Here is an 11,927-nt window from a genome sequence, read left to right as displayed (position 1 = left end):
GGCAACACCCCGGCCACCTGCGCTGGGCCACAAGGGCAAGCACAGCAGGGAAACTGCTCCTGTGGGACACGGCCAAGGTCTGTCTCAGGCTGCTTCCTGCCAAAGTGACCCCCTTCCCGGCATAACCTCATTTTTCAAGAAAACACAGTATTTCTCCTGGCTGTGAAGGAAATAACATCACATTACACCAAGTGTTTTGGACTTGGAGGAATTAGGCTGATGACAAATGAGTAACAAAAAGTTCCTTCAAAATGAAAACCAGACCCATGTTGGTGGGCTTGATAATTCCTTTGTTTTGTTTTCTGTTAAATCAACTAAATCCCTTTTCCCCAGGGCCTGGCCTCAGCCCTGGGAATGGTGCCTGCACTGAACTTAGGCCCTGGACTGACTGACCTCATTACTCCTTGTTGGAGCAACCACCCCATAGGCACACAGTGAACACGTGCCAAGAAAGAGCTTTTTTTTGGCGGGGGGGAGAGAGGGAAATCCTCTGGACACCATCATGGCCACTTGGAGTGAGTCAATGGGGTGACTCTATGGGGACAGCATGGCCACTCAAAAAGGGACAAGTTCTCCTGTCAGCACTGGGGACCCTATGGGGTGTGCACAGCCATTTCCAAAAAAAAAGAATTGACTTAGAAGACTGCAATCCTCTGATGTCTATTAAACCTCACTCCAAAAATCCCAACTTCACACCCTGTTCTAGCACCCTCCACCTGCATAGGCTGATGTGGGCACATGAAAACCCTTCATCCCCCCGACCCCAAGCCCATGGGGGAGTCCCCATGGGGGTTGTGCAACAGCACCACCGAGCCTGGACATCATAGAGCTGGAGGCAAAGTCAGCATCTGCCTTCAGCCCCCCTTGCTGACCGCTTTCCCTACCAGCCACAGTTCTCTGAGAAGTCCAGTTTACTGGGAACTTGGAAAAAAAATGGTTGGTTTGGGTCCAGTTTGGCTGGAGACCAAGCACCAGTGAATGGAGATTTCCTGCCCCCCTCCAGTCTCCGTTCCCAGCTGCGCCAGGGAGGGGTTTTCCCAGCTCCAGGTCATGGTGCAGCCTCTGGCACCAGAGGGAGTTTCAGGAGAACAGTGAGGCTGAAACAGTCTGTGCAATTTCTGGTATACAGAACTCCCAGCATATGAGGCCATTAATAATAATGACGATGATGATGATGATAATAATAATAATAATAATAATGAGGCCTTTTCCAAGGCTGATGTGCCCAATGGATGATCCTGCAGGACAAGGGTAGCGCTCTATCCTTTAACACAAGAGCATCTGCTGAGGTTGGTGCAAGAGGGGCTGCTGCTGCTTCTGCTGGACTTTGTGCAGGAAAAGAAGTTCCTCTCGAAGGCTGCATCTCCAAAGATGCCCATGGCTCTGTCACCCTATCCTACAAAACTCCAGCTGCATCAGGCAGAAAAATATCCCACATGAAGGAGAGCACTGACAGGTTATGTGGCTGTTGGGCCAGGAAGGCAGGTGAGATGTTTGCAAGCTGTCAGATGTTTGTTGCTACTTTTGTGCTGCCCCAAATCCATGCCATGCTCCAGCACCCACCAAGGATGGGTTCAGAGTCACCTGTGGGCATTCTGTGGAGCAGCAGGACCAGTCCCTACTCTCCTTGCCCCTCTCAGGGGTGCTGCGGTGGGTGATGGACATCCATCTGCTTCCAGCCTGCAGGCTACCAGGCACTGCCAGCACCACAGACCAGAGGGGCAGGCGATACTGAAGAATGTGAAGAATGCGTTGCCACGGAGACGGATGCGGAATTGCTCACAGGGGATGTGGGCTGGGGGATGCTGGGTGAGACGTGATGTGCCCGGCAGCTGCCCCGGGCCAGAGGATGCTTCCCATCGGTTTGCATTGCCATCACCACTCCTTGGAGACTTTGTCCTCCCCCTCCCTGGGCCACGTGGGAGTGGACACGTGTGCAATGGCCGGGCTGTCACCACAGGGCATCAGTGGTGACCCCGAGTGGGGCCTCACACGTGAAGGAGCATGGCTTATTCTCAGCATTTTGGGTCAGTTCCTTGGCTTGCCAGACCTACAAAATCTCCCTGCCCACAGTCAGCAGTGCTGGAAGGGGCACTCACTGGCACAGCCCAGAATTCCCAAAGGAGTTTTGACAGTAAATATTTCTTAGGGGAGCTGCAAGGTGGCTGTGATGGTGGTGTGATGGGAGATGGTGAACAGGTGTGGTGTAGCAAAGGCACAGGAATTTGGGGATGGCCCTGGTGCTGGCTGGAAATACTTGGTGATTTATGTGGGTATATCCCAGCCCTAAGGCCCCTAAAGCTTGGGATGTTCAAGCTTATTTTCCCCTCCTTTTATTATAAACCACATTTTTGGCTTCTCCATCCCACAGTTTCTCAAAGGTTTCAAGGTTGCTTCATAACTTCTACCTGATCCATCTTTCTAAAGAACTAAGGAGCTTCTGGAGGTGAGAGAGAGGATTCCCTTTTGAAGAGAAATCATTCCTTCCTTATTTAAACCCCAAAAGAGCTTTTTTTTGGTCTAGAATGCAGACCTGTGTGTCACTTTTCCTGGTGGCTGTGGTTTCATGGGCATGATGACTCCCGCACCTGTTGGTACAAACCACTGCATTGAGAATTTTTCCTCCCTCTCCAGACCCTGAGTTTAAAGGTGGCTGCTTTATTTACTGATGAATTCAATCAATTATCATAGTGTATAATTCTCTAAGCTGCTTTCCCAGCTGTGGTGATGCTGTCATGAGGGAAAGGGGAAAAAACACCCCCTCCAGTCTAAATTTTTCATCTAAACAAACAGGATTTTTTCCTCATCCTTCCAAAAAATAAAAGAAACATCCCAAGCAATCAGGCTATTTACCAATTGTTTCAGACCTCTGATTGCTAAAATAATTTTCAGCAGTTCCAGTGAGTGTTGAGGCTGGTAGAGCCCCTCAATGTCACCTGGATTTGGGGACTGTAATGGTAAGAGGGACACAGAAATCCTTGCTCCTGCTGTCTGATTGAAAAAGGTCTCTGCTGAGCAGTTTTGGCAACACTGTGAGGCTTTTTCCAGCTTTTTCCTGGATTTAAGGTGTGTTGAAAGACTGGTGTGTCCCCTCTGAGTGGGGATAGGGAGCAGTGGGCTGTGGGGGAGCTCACCCTGGCCCCATGACAGCAAGTGTTGCTTTATCACTCGAAGTCCACACTCAGTGGAACGCAGCAGAAAGCTCCTTATCATCACAATTTCCACCCCACCCCATAAAAACTCTTTGTAGCACATACCTGCCCTAGGACAAGGGTTTATTGTCCCGGGAAGACTGGACCTGGTGCAGGTGTGGGCACTCATGTGATTCGGGTGGCTACACGGGGCAGCCTGAGAGGGACCATGTGTTTTCCCCAGCTGGGTGGCTCAGCAGGGCCCAGGGTGAGTGGGAAGGGCACAGACATGTGGTTTTCACCATCAAATCTCCTCAGCCTCATTCCCAGACTGCCACCAGTGCCAGCAGCCCAGGGGTGTGCCTATTGCAAAGAGAGCCCCGAGGATGAGCTGTGACACTGCAAGGCCCTGAATATGCAGCGTGCTGAAGGCACTGGTGGGCTCAGGGCTCCTAAATGATTCCCATGTTTTGAAAGGGTCCTAAATAAATGTAAGACCCCAATAGTCCAGCCCTTGGGGAGACCTCAGCCACAGTGCAGGATATGTGCACAGTCAGGAACATCACAGGGCAAGAAATAAAAACATGGCCAGAAATCACTGCTAGTTCTTCATCCTTCATCTGTCCTCCTTCATGTCTGCTCCCTCCACCTTAATTTCTCATCTTCTATCTCTCATCCTTCATTCTCTGTCCTTCATCCTTCATCACTCCATCCCCCATCTTTGCCACTCAGCTAGAGCTGAGCATGATACAGGGTGAGCAAAGAGGCCAACGTGTTCCCTCTGCACCCATCAACCCAATAAAACACTGCAAAGTCCATTATTCCCTTTCCTCCCCCCACTCCTTTAATAAAAGAAAACAATCCCAGCCCTGAGGCGAGCGAGCGTGACTGTTCCGGGAGCATTAATCATCCTCTGGGAGCCCGGCACGGGTTATCGCCGCTGTTTATCCAAGCTGCTATTAAAAAATCGCCATAAACGCGCCTGAGCCTCTTCTGAAGGAGATGAAGTGTTTGCAGGGGCTGCGCTGGGCTGATTGTATCACCCACCCCACGCAGCAAAGTTGCGTTCCTGGCAAGGAGGAGGACAGGGTGGCTTAATTGCTGTCAGGAGGAGAACCAGAGTCTTTTCCAGCTGATTTGCAGCCTGGGAAGGGTCCAGGTCCTTGAGGAAGCTTTGGCCCAGCTGGGAATTACCTGTTTTTCAGCCCTCACAGCATCCCAGGGAACAAGAGATCAACCCTTTTGATGTGTGTTTAATCCCAAGCCACCGCTCAGCCACCGTCTTGGCAGCCACTGCACCTTCCAACATGACTGTTATTTTTTCTCTTATATTTAGTGAAAAATGGTTAAATTAGACCCAGGTCTGGGTCATGGAACAGCAGCAGCTGAGGTTGTTTCAGGCAGCAACTTGGCTCTTCTGAGGCAGCTGGGCTCTTGAATTGCAATCCTCCAGGGAGGCATCTTTCAAATTAGCATTTCTTAGCAATAAAAATTTGATTTAGACAGGAGAAGAAAGAAACCAACCGAAAGAAGTTAGATCAGCAAAATGGTAATTTAATAATCTGTGGTGGAGAGAGGGAAGATGCCCATGCCGAGGTGGGAGGCACAGTTGGGCAAGGACAAGAACTGCTGTTTTTTTCATGAATTATCAGTTGATGCTCTTATTGATCCCTGGATTCTTGACAGCCCAGGACAAACCTGGAAAGGGTTCCAGGCTCAGCCAATAGCTGGGGAGCTGGACCAGCATCTCCAGAGCCACTTCACTCACTGATCTGAAGGAAGCTGTGGCAGTCCCAAGCACATCCGAGTATCCTGGAACACCTCTCAGCAGTCCTGAGAAGCCTTGAACATCCCTGAGAGGCCTTGGGCAGCCCTGAGCAGCCCAAGAGGTCCCAAGCATCCCCTCAATCTGCAGGTCTATGCCAGGACAGCAAGCACAGGTTCTGGTCCCTGACTGACACATCCCCATCCCAGCAGTGCCAGGAGGATTTCATTACCTCCAGGTCAGGGAAAGCTCAGGCATATTTAATAAAGCCATTATGCCCCTGGCAATGCCTTTAATTAAAGAGCTCATTACAAATGGCTGCTCCTCCCTGGTAAGAGGAACTCGGCAGTGAAGTGGCTCCTTTATCCCTGGATCGGCTGCCACTGTTGTCCCTGAGCAAACGCTGCCATTGTTGCTGCTGCATGGATGGGACAAGATCCACCTCCATTTAATTCTGTCTGCTGGAAGTTGAGATAGTTCAGCTGGACACATGTTTATAAACATTTATAAACCTGTTTGGTGTTGGGTTACACAGTGCCGTTCTCATCAGGGCAAAGCTTTATGTCTCGCCAAGTATCCTAAAGAATGAATCTCCAAATCTCATCCAAATCCCTTTTGCAGATTTTCCAAGGGTCTCAGCTGTGGTGAGGGGGAGTCCTCCTTCTGCTCTGCCCACCCCCCGGCCAGCTCATCCCAGCCGTGGCACAGCCTGATGGCTGAAGGTTTTCAGTTTATGGTGGCTTTTATGGCTTTAGCAGATGACTCTGGTAAACCATTTTCCAAGCAGTGTAAAGGCCCAGCACAGGCTGTGTGGTGACAGTGACTCCTCTGGCAGCACCATACCCCATATCTCATAGCTCACCTCCCTCTGCTCGTGGTGGTGGCTCTGGGACTCTGCCCCGGGCTGCAGCGGGGCCCAGACTTTGCTGTTGCTGTGTCAGGTCTCCATCAGGCTCTGGGGCTGCAGTGGGGTTTCAGTTCTGCTGAATCACGCCATGGTGGCAGTGGCGGGTCCCCAGCTCCTGGGGTTTGTGCCCCACAGCACAAGTCCCTGCTGGGGGGGGGCAGAGAAAGGAATGGGATGTTGGTGGGGGGTCTCAGCTGGGACTTCAGGTGCCTTTGCTCAGAGTTTCTGTGTGGATGAGAGCAGACCCGAGTGCCCAAGGGAAGGGCTGGGGGAGCAGCCCTTATAGATATTATATATAACCCAAATATATTATAATATATATATATAAAATATATTATATGTAATATTATATATAACCCCAATAGAGGCTGTTACACCTGATCTTCTGCACCACAGGAGCCCCAGATCCCACCAGCCACTCCAAGTCCCAGGATGCTCCAAGCTCCCATGGGTGGTCCAGGGCAGACAGTGTCGCAAACCCCGCCATGAGTAAGGGTGCGCTGATTCCCAAGGGTGCTCTGGCTCTGGGGGTGCCCCGTGTCCCTCTGGGGGTCCAGCCTTAGGGCTGGGGGCGTTCCCACCCGGGCCGTGCGTGCTCTCTCTATCCCCTCCGGGTGATCCAGGGCCGAGGATGCTCCAGAGCCGTGGGCGGCTCTTCTCTCCCCGGGGCGCTGAGCGCCGCGAGCTCCTGGTGACATCTAGCGGTGTCACACACAGGGACAGGGACACGGACACATCGACACGGCAGGGGGGGCCGTGGGTGTGGTGGTCCTGGGGTGCTGCACCCCCGGGGACTCTTTCCCGGCGTCGGCCAGGAAGAGCTGAGATGGGGACACCCCTCCTCTCCACCCAGGTCCCCAGTATTCCCAGTTCCCCAGTATTCCCCCTCATATCCTGTCTCCAGGCTTTTTCTCCCTCAGGAATTTTCCACAGGGAGTGCAGGATGTGCCCAGCGGGGCTGGAAGGGCGGTGGGGCAGCTGGAGGTCGGGGGGTCATGTCACTCCTCTGCTATTCCCCGATTTTTCTGATCCACCGAGGATGGTTCCCAGGGTGCCACTCCAGTGCTGCTGGTGGGTGCAGGGATGAACCAGAGCCATACAAGGCCCAAACACAAATTAAATGGTGACAAAGCCCCTGAGCAGGGGACAGTCCTTAGGGTGGTGCAGGGAACAGTCCTTGGTAGAGCCTGCTGCGTCCTGGCCAGTTTGGGGCTGGGGTGTCACGGAGTGCAACAGGGTGAACAGCTCGGGGGTGGGGGCGGGAGGGGTTGGGCGTCACACACACTGTAAGTGACTGACCTCCTTGGGGACTGTCCCCAGAATACACAGACTTCACCTGGCGGTGATTCCCCTCTCATTTCGCAGCCCCCTGCCTCCGCTCCTGCCTGCGGTGATACCTCCCTCTGCAGCGATGCTGGGGGTGCAGCTCCCCCTCGCTTTGTCATCGCTCCGTTGCCTTGCCAACGCGGTGGCCCTGTCCCTGCTCAGACACTGTCACCGCTGGGTCTGGCACAGGCAGCACCACTCGGCACCCACAGGTAGGGCTGGGGGACACGGGGGAGCTGCGTGGGTGTCTGCCTCCGACCACCTCTAATCCATCACTCAGACCCTCCTGAGCTATGAACTGGAGAGAATCCCCTCCCCTGCAGAAGCCTATAGCCCCCATCGAGGGCAGAGACAGGCCCTGAGAGCCCCCTGGCATTTTGGAGAGCCCCAGTCAGAGGCCACAGTGAGGGGCTGTGAAACGTGCTTTTTAGGGCATCCTCCCCGCCCAGGGCACATGGGCTAGGCAGATTAACCAGAGAAAACACCCACCATAAGTAAGAAGCACTGGATTTTCCCTGGGAGGATGAAACTGGGGATGTGCTTGGGAGTGCAGGGGGGACAGAGGCGGGGAGGGGATCAGGCAGGACCCTTCAGGTCCTGGTGAAGGGGTCCAATCACTTCCAGTTTTCCCAGCATTCAGTGGTGGCTAATGGGCAACTCAGAAGATCCTGCTCCCAACGGGCACACCCTGTGTCCTGCTGCCACCAGGTTGTGGGTGCTCATTCCCTGTCCCTGCATCCTCAGTGCTGTTGGGGACTGTGTTTGCCTTGTGTGAGTGCCATGAGGGCCAGATATTTGCAACTGGTGGGAGGGCAGGACAGGACTACATGGGTCCCCACCTGCAACCTCCAGATGTGCCAGCGGCCCCTGGGTGCGATGAGAGTTTGGGGGTGCCTGTTGTGAGGCTGGTGCCTCTCACTGTCCCTCCCCAGCCTGGTCCCCCTGTCTGTCCCACAGAGCACCCCATGGCCCCAGGCAGTGAGGCTGGACACAGGCGGCCTTTGCAGTGAAACTTAATGGGATAAACCAATTCCCTTAACCCACTTATCTGGCTGATCCAATAAAGGTGGCTGGGAACAAAGTGTGCATGCAGTCTTAATGCATTCCCTCTCTCCACGCTCCCCCAGTCCTGACAGCATCGTGGGTCCATCTGCCACAGCTAGCAGGGGGCTCCTCCTCCTCAGAGGCAGTGCAAAGGGGCCAGGGAAGAGGGGGAATGTTGGACCTGGGTACTAGGACCTGCTGTCTCTAGGTGACAGGGAAGAGGAGAGGTGGCTGTGACAGTGGTGGAGGTGGCTCTGACCCATTGAGGGACAACCCAGCACAAAGCATAATGCAGGTGAGTTGTAGGGGCCATGGGAAGGGTCTCTGGTGTAGCTGTGGTTGGGTGGCACCATGTGTTTGTCCCCCCCAGAACAGATATTCACTCGGCCCCACGTCCCCAAGGAACATTGATTTTATCATGGAGGGGATCCCTTACTTGCCCCTGCGCTGCCTTCCTCTCAGGGTTTGGGGGTTGTTGTGGTGGTCTGGGAGTGGGTGGACTGGGGAGGGGTTGAAGGTGGGCCATGGGATGAGCATGGAATGGGAGGGATGGGGATGGAGGGACAGTGTTGGAGGACGGAGATGAAAAGGATGGAAGCAGGGACAAGCACAGAAGGACAAGGATGGAGGGGTATGGACAGAGGGACGGTTGTTGCAGGAGGGTTGGGGCAGGCAGGGCATAGGCAGGGGCAGGGGGGTTGGGAAAAACGACAGAAGCAGGCAGGCAGGGACAGGAGGATTGGACAGGAGTCCAGGAACAGGCAGGAGGTGCAGGAGCACGGGGATGGGTGTGCCACTGCGGCTCGGAGCCACCTCCAGGTGCGGGTGACGCAGCGGGAGCAGGAAGCGCCCGGCTCCGTGGCAGGTGAGGGTGGAGCAGAGGTGTCGGACGCTGCTCGGAGCTGGACCCTAACCCAGGACCGGCCAGCCGGGACCTGCTGTCGCTTGGGGCCACTGTGGTTTCGCTGCCCCCACCCCTCTGTCCCTGCAGGCGTCCATGGATGAGGCCCCGCCGCCCACCAGCCCCACCGGGCTCTCGGTGTACGTGGCCGTGTCGCAGCTGCTGGGCCTGACGCTCCTGGCCACCACAGGTGCCTGGCTGGGCCGCTACCGGGGTGGCGTGGCCTGGCACAGCCCCCTCCAGTTCAACGCCCACCCCCTCTGCATGGTGCTGGGGATGGTGTTCCTCCAAGGTGACGGTGAGCAGGACAGTGGGACACGTGCCCTGTCCCCGCTGCAGCCTCCAAAGCCTGGAGCTGTGGTCGGGCAGGGAAGGAAGGGGACGAAGTGGTGACAAATGACATGGGAAAGTTGTGCAAGCATCCCTGAGTGATGCTGGGTGATACCTGTGGGTGTTCATGTACCTTCTCTGTGCAGCTCTCCTGGTGTACCGTGTGTTCAGGCACGAAGCCAAGCGCTCCACCAAGGCACTGCATGCGCTGCTCCATGGCCTGGCACTGGTCATTGCCCTCGTGGGTGAGCTCTGGGCTGGGCTGGGCTGGGCTGGGATGGGCTGGGCTGGGATGGGCTGGGATGGGATGGGCTGGGCTGGGCTGGGCTGGGCTGGGCTGGGATGGGATGGGATGGGATGGGATGGGATGGGATGGGATGGGATGGGATGGGATGGGATGGGATGGGATGGGATGGGATGGGATGGGATGGGATGGGATGTAGCCCTGGTGGTGATGGACTCTTCTCCGCAGGCATCATCGCTGTCTTCGAGTCACACCAGACTAAGGGCATCCCTGACATGTACAGCCTGCACTCCTGGTGTGGGATGGCCACCTTCGTGCTCTACCTCCTGCAGGTAAGGGGTGGGGAGCCCCTGGCCCTCTGGGAGGGAAGGGACTCTGCAGCACCTGTGACATCCCTGTGTCCCCACAGTGGTTCCTGGGCTGCAGCTTCTTTCTGTTCCCTGGTGCCTCCTTCTTGCTGAGAGGGTGGTACAAGCCCCAGCACATCTTCTTTGGCATCACCCTCTTCATCCTCTCCATCACCTCCTGCTTGCTGGGCATTACTGAGATGCTCCTCTTCAAACTCAGGTGGGTGACTGAGCTGGGGTGAGGGGGTGGCACCCCAGACCTCCAGCGGAGGGATGCCCCTGTCCCTGCTCGGTCTGCGGCTCTTAAATCTCTCCTTGAGGCCTTAATTCCTGCTGCTGCTGAATCACTTACCAGATGATGTTTAACAAGGGGCTAGAACCTGCAACAGCTTTCTTTGGGAATGTGGATAAAATGCCCAGTGCCACTCCCCTGTGTCCAGGTGTTTGCAGAACCACTCAGGACACTAATGTTCCTGAGGCCTCTGCTCTTGCAGCTGGCGGACACAGTGATGACTCCAGCTGCACACTGGGGTCACCCCCAGCCCCAGCACTGTGGGGACAGGGCTATGGGGCATCCCAGGAGCAACTTCCCTCTAGCAGGGAGGGCACTGGGCTGCCTATAGCCCCAGTACAGGACTGTGCCACCAGTTTCATCTGCTGTCACCAAGTGTCTCCCAAAAGTGAGCAAAACACCAACATTCCACTCTTGCTCTGATTTGGGGAAAGGGACCTTTCCCATGGTGTATGCCAGAAGGATGAGGATGAGGAGAGGGTCCCAGCCAGGACAGGGACAGGCCACCCATCCCTTAAGGCTTGAGCATCCCTCTCCATCCCCTCAGTGATTCCTACAGCCACTTTGTGCCTGAGGGCATCCTGGCCAACACCCTGGGGGTGCTGCTGGTGGCCTTCGGGCTAGTGGTGGGCTACGTGCTGACACGGGAGGAGTGGAAGCGCCCACCGCTGGCAGAGGAGCTGGCCCTGTCCATGGACTTCAAGACCCTGACAGAAGGAGAGAGCCCTGGTGGTGGCAGCCAGTGACATCCCCAGCTCCTGGTCTCCAGCATGGGCTCCTTGTGATGTCTGAAATGTTCCTGTGCACCCTGTCCCTGGTGGTTTGCATATCTGCCCAGCCCAGGGTTACGAGGACAGCTGGGGAAGGACATGCTTGGTGCAATGCTTCCCACTGGACTTGGCCTCGCTTGGCCTTAATCATCCTAAGCTCTGCCCTGTCCATCCTCTGGTGGCCCCTGAACTCGTCCCAGCCCTGTGGGAATGGCAGTGCTGGCAGGGGCACAAAGAGGAGTCTCTGGGCTCTTCCCCACTCTGGGGATGGAGTGGGAGCAGAGATTTCTGCACTGTGGGCGGCCAAAACCTACAGCCTGTTCCCAGTGCTGGTGGGCAGAGGGGATGTTTGCCACCACTGGGAAGTCCCACTCACTGGTAGCCCCTGACCCCCCAGCATTGCCACATGTCGGGGACACTCCCCTAAAGGGCTCCCTGGGGATTTGGAGTGACCCTAAGCCCATGCAGGTTCAGTAGCTTCATGTCTGAAGTGTTTTCTCCCCATGCTTGATGTGTTCGCTCAGTGGATGCTCGCAACCTAATAAATGTTTGCAGCTAACCCAGTCCTCCTCCTGACTCTGCCTCCCAGATCAGTTTTGGGGTACCCTCGAGTTCCCACATGCCGAAGGCAGCTGGGAGAGGAACTGCCTGAGGGGCCAGGGAGGGTGGGTGGGTATTAGGGATGGGATTGTCCTGTCCAGCACTGCAGACCTTGGTGGTTGTGTGAGGGACCCCATGGGGACATCTCCAGGGTCTGGCCACGCACTGGGTGTTATAATTATTAGCCACTCTGTTATTAAATGCCTTTTGCTGGTGGCAGCAGTAGCGCTGACTCTGTCGCCTCCTGCTCCTGGTGGTTCCCAGGTCCCT

At 55.5% G+C, this 11,927-nt stretch overlaps 1 protein-coding gene across 3 annotated transcripts; it reads left to right on the top strand.

The window, feature by feature from the left end:
• The first annotated feature begins 7,287 nt into the window (after positions 1-7,287).
• On the top strand, positions 7,288-11,576 carry CYB561 (cytochrome b561). Of its 3 annotated transcripts, none has more exons than XM_088068116.1 (7): positions 7,288-7,341; positions 8,382-8,468; positions 9,165-9,264; positions 9,551-9,649; positions 9,877-9,980; positions 10,058-10,215; positions 10,835-11,576. In XM_088068116.1, exons 2-7 carry the CDS (start codon positions 8,463-8,465, stop codon positions 11,031-11,033), a joined length of 666 nt encoding a protein of 221 aa, XP_087924242.1. In that variant the 5' UTR covers positions 7,288-7,341; positions 8,382-8,462; the 3' UTR covers positions 11,034-11,576. The 3 variants fall into 3 exon arrangements, with proteins under 3 accessions (XP_087924242.1, XP_087924241.1, XP_005532491.1); XM_088068115.1 differs by having other exon boundaries at positions 9,165-9,372; XM_005532434.3 differs by lacking the exons at positions 7,288-7,341; positions 8,382-8,468 and adding an exon at positions 9,004-9,038 and having other exon boundaries at positions 9,165-9,372.
• Positions 11,577-11,927: the final 351 nt, after the last annotated feature.

The sequence above is a fragment of the Pseudopodoces humilis genome, chromosome 29 (genome assembly GCF_049639895.1).
Source record: "Pseudopodoces humilis isolate 2021_Gansu_Grassland_sample_001 chromosome 29, ASM4963989v1, whole genome shotgun sequence".
NCBI lineage: Eukaryota > Metazoa > Chordata > Aves > Passeriformes > Paridae > Pseudopodoces > Pseudopodoces humilis.
This window is presented reverse-complemented; position numbering and strand designations above follow the sequence as displayed.

What these genes read in the sequence shown, in the direction of transcription:
- CYB561 (XM_088068115.1), top strand. An exon ending in ACTGGTCATTGCCCTCGTGG is followed by an intron (nt 9,650 to 9,876) that starts GTGAGCTCTGGG and finishes TCTTCTCCGCAG; the next exon opens with GCATCATCGCTGTCTTCGAG. An exon ending in ATGCTCCTCTTCAAACTCAG is followed by an intron (nt 10,216 to 10,834) that starts GTGGGTGACTGA and finishes CCATCCCCTCAG; the next exon opens with TGATTCCTACAGCCACTTTG.